General features: G+C 32.1%; 1 protein-coding gene across 1 annotated transcript; it reads left to right on the top strand.

Annotated features, from left to right (window-relative positions):
• Window positions 1-1,076: 1,076 nt before the first annotated feature.
• Window positions 1,077-4,876, top strand: LOC149798467 (uncharacterized). Its single transcript, XM_089960609.1, has 4 exons — window positions 1,077-1,152; window positions 1,465-1,604; window positions 4,091-4,154; window positions 4,767-4,876. Exons 1-4 carry the CDS (start codon window positions 1,086-1,088, stop codon window positions 4,865-4,867), a joined length of 372 nt encoding a protein of 123 aa, XP_089816735.1. The 5' UTR covers window positions 1,077-1,085; the 3' UTR covers window positions 4,868-4,876.
• Window positions 4,877-11,325: the final 6,449 nt, after the last annotated feature.

Genomic DNA, 11,325 nt, shown 5'->3' with positions numbered 1-11,325 from the left:
ATATATCTATTTATCTATATATATATATATATATATATATATATATATATATATATATATATATATATATATATATATATCCTCTCTTAAATTTAAAATATAGTTTTATTTTAATTATTTGGGTTTATGACATTTATATTTTGAATTCTTTAATTCAGTGGCTCACTTGTGTTATAGTAAAAATATATGTACAGTAAATAAAAGCTGATTGTTAAGGTCAAATCAATGACTATATCGGTCATGTACGCCAGGCTTTTATTTTGAAAGAAGGTCACGTGATACTAGGAGTGCATTTGGTCCGTAGAGATATCAAGCAGACCATACTTCTTGATGGGCTCCAAAATGTGAGGAAGTTGTATCTTGACTGTTAAGTACTTCACAGTTTAAGGATTTGTACCTTTGAGTGTCTATTTTGTGATTCGTGATTCAGATGTTGTTTATTTGGTGCTCACATAGGGACTTTGTAAGAGAATACAAGTACCACGAATATTTATTCTACAGTGAATATGACCATTTTATAAGAGAGAGAGAGAGAGAGAGAGAGAGAGAGAGAGAGAGAGAGGGAGACAGACATTCATACAGACAGACAGACAGAGAGGAAATTGTAATTTGTTGATGATATTTGCTCGTTGGATTTAACAGCAGAGAGGAAAAGTATTTATTAACAAATAGGCATTACCTTGAAGATTAAACAAATTTCATGGAACTTACCTTGAAGTAAATACTTTTTGATTATTAGAACCGCGATTCTTTAGTAGGGCTACTAGGTTAGCACATAAGCACATTGCAACTTTCTTTGGGAATAATTTTATATAGATTCCAGATTAATGTGAAATTGATAGTCCAGTTTAGGATCATAGTCTAGGAATTCATACAGTGTAAGAAATGTCTACTACCTTGGCCATAGCATTGTTGTCCAAATCTGTTATGAGCGGAGAAACATTTACAACGCTTTAACGAATTATAAGTAAATCAATATACATAGCAATTGTAATGTAACCTTGTTATGAGTAGAGAAATATTACGATTTACGAATTTGCACCTCTGATTGACCCTATTTATCTTATAATAGGAAAAAGGATACAATGGAAAGAAACACCACAAGAATGGAAATGTCTCCCAATGTCAGTAATTTATATGGCATTAATGCAGGTAAATTTCTTAATTTAATATAAACCATGCGCTTTAAACTACAGTTTCTTTGAAGGTCGAGCTTTAATGCTTATTTGGATCAATTCCATTAACAACGAAAATAGATAAAAAGGAAACAACAACGTCCGCATTCCATAATTACCATAAAATAGTAAAGAACAACCTGGGTTACGTATATATAATTGAATTATCATAAAGCCTATGTTTGCAACCAGAAATATTTGAGATGCATAAACGTGTTAGCTTTACTATTCAGGGACATATGAACCACTATCTCGTCTTTCTGCAGAATACAGTTTTTGCCTCTTTTAGATATACCGATCCAGAACATAGACAACACGACCATTGAAAACCCAAGGGCCTATTATAATATTGAGGAACTGAACCAAAACCAAAGCGGGTCAACGAACATTAAAGTAGAATTTGATGTCAATTTATGCAGTCACTATGAGGTATTGTATTATATGTTTCGTTTCTATTGGGTGTCTTAATGTATTTGTCCACATTGTAATTAGTGCGAGAGTTAATACTGAGATATTAAAGACTGTATTTTCTGTCATTCGCAAAATATATATTCTCATGTGCATATTATTTTCCCTATGATAAGCTGATTTACATTGAGACTACATAGTTGAAACTTTGGTTATTAGCTCATTTGTCAAATGAGAAACAGCCATTCGCTTATGAATGATTTGTTGCAATATAATGGGTCCCTGCATCGCACGACAATAAATACAGATGTGCAAGACATCTGATTCATACTCTGAGAATCGGGTCCTCTTCTCAAAATAATGTCTGCATTAACTACACAGTTATAATTCAGGACACTGAATGATATAAAGGCATATCCATAAAATTGTTATATTTTAATTGTTAGGGAAAAAGCAATTGTTAAAAGATTAGTTAATAATTACTTGAATGAAATGACTGAAAAAAATTATATATTCATGAAAAACAATCTTAATTTAAATTTCTCATACCGTTGTTTAATGACCAGAACATCCAAGACCTATCCCTCCAAATCAGTTTCATTTGTTGCATGTTACAACGTTTGCATTAAGAAGAAATTGAAAATATTTATCAAAATAGTTTAAAAGGCAAATACTGTTATTCCGTTCTAATTAAATAAAGAAAAACAATTAAGCAAATTCTTGAAATTCTATTAATTCTTCCTTTTTGAACTTTAATTGCTAAATGTTGAATCTAATTACTTTGGTACGATCGGTTGAATATATTTAACAATACGCCTAAAACTGAATATTGTTCTGTTTCATGATAGGTTGGAAAATTACTGTTTACCATTGCAGCGTGAAATGGTTGTAGCATTTGTTAGCTTTGTATGGCTTTTTTTAGGACATATTGAATAGTTCAGTCATTCTAATACATACGTTGATTTGCCCTGTTCAATATGGTACTCATTCCAGTGCATTTCATTAGAATTATTTTCTCTTTTCACTCCTTTCTCAATCGGGACTATACGATATAAGTATACAGTTTGTAAAAACAATGCGTAACCTTTGGTTATTCACTTAGCTCGTCAATGTGCAATTTGGCCATAATTTGAATAGACCGATGTATTAATTGTTAAATTGCTCAACTTAACATAGTTTTCATATGGACAAATTTCGTGCATTCTCATAGTTATTTTTAACCTTCAAGCAACAGACTGAAAATCAACCATTACAACTTGTCAATTTTTAACCAACGAAAATTTTCGTTTAAGCTGTGTAATTAGCTGGAAAGGAAAACATGGGTTCTAGGTCTGATAGTTAATTCTGCATACACATCATCATAAAATGAGAATGGTTGATAAGTTTAAAACCTTCCCCATCAATGCACTATCATCATCATTTTAGATTAATTGAAGGAGTATTCAAATTGTCTTTGTCTTGTTAAGAAGGACAATTATGTACCACTTTTAGAAGAAGTTGTTGAAAGTTGGAATACAATATCATTGCCCACAATTATCAAAGCGATATATGTTAAGCAACAGCAATAAATCTAGTAGCATTTAAGATCTGGAAAAAGAACAATTTGAATCAGTTTCCATTATGGTCTATATATACGACATCAGGTTGTGCTATAAAATGTTACTCTGAAGATTTTGAAATGCGCATCATCGTCTCAATTTTAGAAGACGCCAAAACACAATTGTTTCGTTTATGGAATAGTGGAAAGTTAAACTGATTCCGTCGAATAAAGAAAACAAAAGTTTGAGTGGCATAAAGTATGCATCAATGCACTTTCAATTGAAAAGTCGATTCTTGTCGAATAAATTGTATTTTAAATTTCTTTAGAGCAAAATGAACATTACGTAATTAAATAAAATATGATGCCAAATAATTTCTTCCACAATAGGCATTCTGCTCTACATTTTTAAAAGTGAAGCAAGCAGCGGAATAACTGGTAAATGGCTGATATATTATGAAAGGATTAGTAATAGTATAGACCAAACATTTACAAAATAGTCATGTTTAACAAATCGTGACCTAGCATAGTGCTCTTTGTACTTACAATTGAATGAAACGATGAAACAAACAACTATCGAGCTATTATCCTGGTTCCGATATGATATTACACGAGGCTGAGTACATTTTCGATATATTTATTGCATCCATGTAAAATAATCGATTTTTGTTTCTTCCTTTAAGCTCGAAGAAAGTGTTAGAAATAAAAGACCATTTCACTTATCTCTGACAAAACTGATCTTTTGGCAGCATATTTTGAAACAACAATCTATTTAATAGTAGCAATGGGATGGAAAGCAGCAACAGTGCACTCAAAACCTTATCATATATCAAAATGAATAATTAAGGAGCTAAAATATTTTACACTCAATATATATCGAGTGAGGCATACAAATGGAAGCAATACCAGACATTTGTTAATGGAATATATACAGCACATAGTTAAAGTGCATATGATATTTCTTTCCCAGAAACTCGAACATCACACGGGAGCAGCAGAATCCGCTTACTCTGCAATAGATCACAGTGAATCGGGTACGTAATCATTTAGAAATAACAAGACATTGCAGATTTAAGGGGAAAAGATTGCAACAAAACTCACTGTTGTTAATTAATCATGGATACATAATGTAATCATTCCATCATAACTTTTTTTATTAAATGTGTTATCTAAACTAATAAACGAACTATCTTGATTATCTTAAGTTTGTTTCGTTGTTAGCCACGCAAGTCACCAAATCTTATAAATTGCAACAATTTTAATAATGGAAAGTAGATCCATAAACTACCTATCCCATAGTCAAAATATTATTGCTTAGTACAATATATTATAATTTGTACGGGATGATATTTGTAATTTTAAGAAGTGTGTGTTAAACAAATTGCTTTCGTTTGACCTCACCTGACAGTGGATTCAAAGCAGTTTTTTGATGAACTCTGTTCTTTCCCGAATATTAAAAGAAAAATTTCTAATGCGTAGTTTACGTAATGTTTTTGGACAGTACACACACACATACAATGATACCCTCTGTTATATATATATATATATATATATATATATATATATATATATATATATATATATATATAGTGAGAGAGAGAGAGAGAGAGAGAGAGAGAAAAGGTTTCAATATTATAAATATGTAGGACGCCACAAGGACTTACTATACGGTGCAAACCTCGACGAATCCCGTGCATATTACCATATTGTCCAGTCGACAAGAGATGAAGAGAAGGATTCACAGTAGGTGAGTGGCAGTAGTACTCACACAGAGGCTTCCTGTAGTGCTGATAAGAATCCTGAGATGTTCAACATTAAGAATTGTTTATTTTCCACTTGGTGGAGTCAATGTTCTCTCTGCCTATTACCATTTAGAAACTAAGAGTGAAACTTGCCAGTTATTTTACCAGACACAGTGGAGACCTTTACAAATAGTTCTTATTCAAAAATGTCCTTGAAGAAAATATTTTTGTTCTTCAGAAAGATGAGAACTGATCGAAAATAAAAGATTTTATGGAAGCAGCACAACTTTGTGCACGAGCGACTTTATGTAGAATGAAATAAATGTAATAACGAAGACGCTTGCTTCATATTGAGATAACATTTAACATAAACCATGATATGCTCCTTGCGTAGAAAATATATACTATAGCAAAGCCATTAGTAACGACGTTCTAGTTAGACCTACTTAGCATCTTCATAGGATTAAATGGACACGTAAGATCCGTCTTCACTTGCCGTAGTTATACATATCAAATATTTGTATAGTTTACTGCTATGGTTAATAATACTAACATGATACGTTTGATTTTAATTTAAAAGAAAGTTCAGGGTAGGCCTACTTGCTGGTCATAATAACTACTCCTCGAAACTGTATAAAAGAAGTGAGTGCACATTTAGTAACAGAGCACATAAAGCTATCATCAAAATATTGTATGGTTTTCTCTGTGCATGTACTACCGGTTTAGCCATTTTCAACTTCTTAAATAGACAGAATGTTCCGAATAGAGGATAGTTCGGAGGTTAAAGTTTTCCAGATGCAACCTTTTACTGGATTCGTGTAATCATACCTAACCGAAGGTTTGTCCCGAATTTTGTTCTGCCATTGTCACAATTTGAGTCATAGCACTATATCCTTTAAATCTGCATGGTAGTATAATTGGGTGTACAAAGGTTATGACCATCTTAAACCCCATACACCCATTGTCTTCAAAGCAGGCTTTAGGCTTCAAGACCTTTATAGCACTCTTTAAGTAGGATGAATAAAGATCAAGAAGGTCATTGATTCCGTTCACCCCTGTAAACTGAAGTTAATGAATACGCTTACCTAAATCGTACTCTTTTTACCAAAATTTCATTGTTATTCTCGTTTAAAATCTGTAAGCTGCTATTGTGGTCGGTGTTCACAATCAATAGCGACGTCTTTTTACAGTTACCTCCCTTACGATGAAAAAACTCATGTGAAATAGCGTTGTGTATTTAAATCAAGGTTTCGCTTGTGGGGGCGAGAAGAGACATTCTCACTGTTTAATACAGCACACAAAACATCGTTTCTCACATTTTGGTCATAAATTAGATATTTGCATTACAACGTTTGAAATAAGATTTGGCAATTTCGTCTATCCAAGGACATATTGCCAACCGTGTTGTAGCTGTTGCATAATCTAGTTATGACTTTAATGGAGACACTGTTTAACAGAAATACTGGACAACATAACCTGATAAATGACCAATGAATTTTCTTACATTTTGTTTGAGAGGTAATGAACAGTCTTTCTGTAAACTTTGTTATTGATCAATTACATAATTCACTTCAAATAAAATGTTCCTTGTCTTAATCTGCAATACCATAATCTTGGGGAAGTTTATTTCATATTAGGGTCTGAATATGGACATATATTTGTGCTTTAAACCCAATCCATTATTATACTGGGGCAATTTTGACTTGAATTCATACAGGTAATATTGTGAAATACTTTACAATATGTCATATCATACTATAATATAGATTAAATTATTGACACACACATGTCGTTTATATTATCTGCAATATGATTTCATTAGGAAGACCGCGGTGTCTGTCAACAATATTTACTTCAGAAATGTTATTATAAAGTTTGAAATCATTGGATAATAACAACAAAAATAATGATAGCAGTAACAATAATAACATAGATGTTATTAATAATATAAGTAGTATATTTATTTCGTTGCAGAGAAGAGCGGCAAATATATGATGATGGTGATAATAAGTGATTACACATCCTGAAGATCATTTCATTTGGTAGTTCATCTCTGTTGCATAATCTTTTTAAATGCATTAATTTAAATTGTGTAAAGATTTGACAACACTATGACAGACTCTTGTTAAAAGAGTTCATATATGTGTTGTGCAAGTTGTGCCTAAAGAAAAGTCCAATATGTTTGTTGTTCCTCTGTGTCTAAAGATGTCAATACTAGATGTGTTTCATTGCATAGGAAAGTTCATCTTAAAGAGAATTACTGCGTGACTGAATTTACAGGATATATCATGTTATATAATCTTCATGCTGTATATCTGGATAGAATTGTATCGAATAATAATAATAATAATAGTAATAATAATAATAATAATAATAGCAATAATAATAATAACAATACTAAGATAATATTATTTCAGTCCACCAACACATCAAGTACATAAAAAGCAATGGAGGTCATACAGTGCATCAGTGCAAGAATTGCTTCAACTGTCAGTTGCGTGATGACCGCATGAATAAGAAATAAAGTTTTTAATTTTGATAGTGATTTTATAATATTTCACTGAAGAAGAATTCTCGTAGACACATGCGGCTACTATTTTGTTCATTAATAGCTGTGCATCATAATGTGAGAAGTTACATATATATATATATATATATATATATATATATATATATATATATATATATATATATATATATATATATATATATATATATATATATATATGTATATGATTACTTTAATGGATGATGATCGAAAAAGTTTGTACTGCTGGTCTACCTGCAGAGCTGCAAAGGTGACCGTACGTCAAGGCTAGGTCTTAACGCTGTGTGGATTTTAAAATCATTGTACGTTCAATGATTTAGTTCTGCACGAAATTATACACATACATTGCATATGTTTCATTCTAGGTTTAGGACATTAAAATCTGAATTATTTTACCAAGGGTAGTTTATGTGACATGTATTTATTATACTCCTGTATGTACATTTTAAATATCGTTTAATTTCCCTTTCTATCAATAAATGTATATCTTCTTTATTCCTAATTCGTTTGAACTGATGTTTAACGGCACTGCAACACAAATAGGTTATTTAGTGACCGGCTTTTTTGATTAAATTCTTGACATGTCATTCGAATTAAATACATGAAACTGCTGTTGATTGTACGCACACATTTCTTTTAAAGTTGTATCAAAGATTTCGTACCTAAATATAGGGTGCAAATGAAATGATGTTTTACTGATAGAAGCCTTTATATGTAACATTTCCATTATTCAAGAAATTATTATTCAAGAAACGATATCTGCCTCTTTTACATTATACATTATATTTTAGTTTTCAAAACAGTTGAGACTGGTTTCGCAACTTATCACATATTCTATTGTTGTGACATCGAATTCAAATTACGTGGATATAACGTCAATATTTTGACAGGTAAATAGATAAAGAGATGTCACATATATTTAATTAAGAAGAGCCTTTCCCACGAAGAAACATTTTATTGCAGCACTACGTTTTTCATCATCGGAATTGCAAGACTTGCGACAATATATGCAAGACAACCATAAAATGGTGTGTGCATTCCATGTACCTTTGCAGTATATGACTTCCTCATTTAATGATTTGATTAGTTTGAAATACAGATCATGCATAAGATTGCATTGATAACGCATATTATAAACACTCCAGTCACGAACCTCCACACTCGTACATTCCTTGCCTTCCAATTTAACTAGATTTTAGTGCTAGCCCAAATGCTCATACTGTTCAAAAACAACGGCCTATGTTGCAAAGGATATTTATATTCATAATGTCATCATAAGTTAGTTTTACACAGAATGCGACCTTGGTATCAAGAAACCGTTTAAAACGTTATTCACGTTTCCGGTACAACAACACACAGTGATACAAAACATATCGACAGCATGCTTTGAATTGTCAAGAAAATAGTGCAAGCGACCTGGTAAATAGGCTGTGATAGTAGTGTAAAGCTAAAGTTTGCCTTTCCTTTTATAAGCGTCACAACATAATTACACTGCTAAACCGTTTGCAAGCATGCATAAATCTCCCCATCCAGTGGAGACCTACAGCAATTGATCCATTGATTCACTTGTATCTGGCATTTTATACACACATGTACTATCATAAATCACTATTGCCCCTTTACATTACACCTGGAACATCAGTTCATAGTGGGTGTTACACCTAACCTCACTGACGTCTGTTTACGTTAGGTGCACACAGGATGAAACCTGGGGATCAGGAAACCATTTTAAACGCTCTTCAGGTTTCCTATATCACAATACACAGCGATACAAAACACCGCAATAGCGGGCTTTGAATTGCCAAATGTATATTTTTTGAGACCTAGGAAGTAGGCTGTGATAGTAGTGTAATATTATGTTGCATGTATTTGATTTAATTTGATTTAATTTATATCTGATTTAAGTTGCGTTTGATTTTATTTGATTATTTGTGGGTTTTGGATTCTTTTTTCTCCGTTATATGTCAAAGTAATCAAATTTTGCTTTCACGTCATCCTCTATTTCGCAATTAGGCATTTCCGAAATTGCCAAATACTTAGTATTAATAGTGATGTTTAGAGAGAGAGATTTCAAAGTCCGGGCCTTTTAACACTTCATGTCAAGTTGTTTTCTTCTGTTGTGACCAGTGTTAAAGTATTGAAAATTTTGAGTTTTTGAATTATATGTTAATTGTTCTTGAAATTATTTTTACTCTGAAAGATTACTTCGTTTCTCTGGAAATATTATTGTATTCATATAGAACTTTTGAACAAGGACTTTTCTTGACAATTTTATTTGGATTTCCAAAACCGGAGGATAAATTATTGTGCTTGCACAAGGAACTGTAGACTTCAACACAGTACAGGCTACAGCATACGTCATCGCTTTCCATCTTGGATTTTTCGTCAGGACTGGAACTTGGAATCATTAGAACATTTCAATATTAGGACTTCAAAAATTGTATTCGTGGATTATTCTTGTATTATTTTTTTAATTTGATTCTGGAAACCGTAATAAATTATTTGTTATATTTTTCAAAGCTTGCTGTTTTCAATCTTTCTTGTGTTACTGTTTAGTCGAGCATAAACACGTAACATAAGAATTCAGGTGTGTCTATACCTATAAAAGCGTCACAACAATGTACAAGGATAAACTGTTTGCAAGTGCGATACTTATCCCCATCCACTGGGGATCCGCGGAACTGCTATTTTTATTAACGTTTATCTGGCCATGTATACATACATTCACTCTCATAAATCTGTATTATCTCTGTTCACCACATCTGGAAAAACAGTTGATAAGGGGTGTTACACCTGCCCTCAGAAATGTAGGTATAGATGAGGACTTCATTTCGATTAAATTAGCTATGCTTAATAGAATATACTTTTATGCTTTTCTATACTTGCATTCTTTGTATTGATATTAGGAGAGAACGTTTAAGTAAAAGTATTAAGATGGAAATTTTCTCTAAATTGTATTAAAATTAATTTTTCATTAATTTATATTGAAAGCGATTTTCCACTAAAATATATTGAGACGAATTTTATATATTTGTGTAATATTACTGTATACTATTTTATAAAGCCGCGCTTTACGAGCAGGTGCAAATCCATAAAATACATTTCGCTCGTAACTAAATGTCAAGAATTGTCTACACAAAATACATTTCACTCGTATCTAAATGTCAACAATTGTCAGCATAGAATACATTTCGCTCGTATCTAAATGTTAGCAAATTACATTTAGGGGTAAGCTGCTGAACATACAAATTATTATATCATTAATGGATGCGTTACGCAGATGGTTCACACGATCGCCATGGGAAAATTCAAGAGTCTTGTTCTGACTGGATTGAACGAAACCAAAAACTGTATAAATAGAGAAGCGGGCTTACGAAGAGTTAGTTCGTTCCTCGAGTCAGAAAGCTTTGAGTTTTCCTTACAGATAAGACTCGTCTTTGTTCCCAAACTTGTTTCCAGAATGGGCACTCTTTAATATTTGAGATTTTAACGGTAAAATTCATATTTTCCAACATTTTTGTGAGTTCTTTATATTTTATAATATAATAGAATGTTTAATTGTATCTGTGGTAGAACCCGAGGAAACACCGGTGCACAGCATATGGACATTATAACAGGCAGACCTGGGGAACACATGTATACTACTAACGGATTCGCATGGTTCGCTTTACAATAATATCATCATACATGCAAAGAAAATTACATCATTAAATATAAAAGCAAAGTCTTTTCCAAAATTGTTTACTCTTTGTTTGAGGTCAGGCTCTATTGTCTCTATTCCAGGGCTTTGAAACGAAGAGAAAAGAGAGTCTGCATCCTTTAAAAAAAGATCGAGCCCCATAGAACAAAAACGAGAGAGGACACGTAGATACTATATATGAGTATTTTTAAATCTCTCATTGACCAATGCCCTGG

This window comes from Sinohyriopsis cumingii, chromosome 6, assembly GCF_028554795.1.
Source record: "Sinohyriopsis cumingii isolate HCF-2022 chromosome 6, ASM2855479v2, whole genome shotgun sequence".
NCBI lineage: Eukaryota > Metazoa > Mollusca > Bivalvia > Unionida > Unionidae > Sinohyriopsis > Sinohyriopsis cumingii.
The sequence above is the reverse complement of the archived record's forward strand: the minus strand, read 5'-3'. Positions and strand labels throughout refer to the sequence as shown.

Excerpts from the sequence above, each read along its gene's own strand:
- LOC149798467 (XM_089960609.1), top strand. The coding sequence starts at position 1,086 with ATGGAAAGAAACACCACAAGAATGGAAATGTCTCCCAATGTCAGTAAT. Across the intron at positions 1,153-1,464 it reads TTTATATGGCATTAATGCAG|ATATACCGATCCAGAACATA; the intron begins GTAAATTTCTTA and ends TGCCTCTTTTAG. Across the intron at positions 1,605-4,090 it reads ATTTATGCAGTCACTATGAG|AAACTCGAACATCACACGGG; the intron begins GTATTGTATTAT and ends TTTCTTTCCCAG.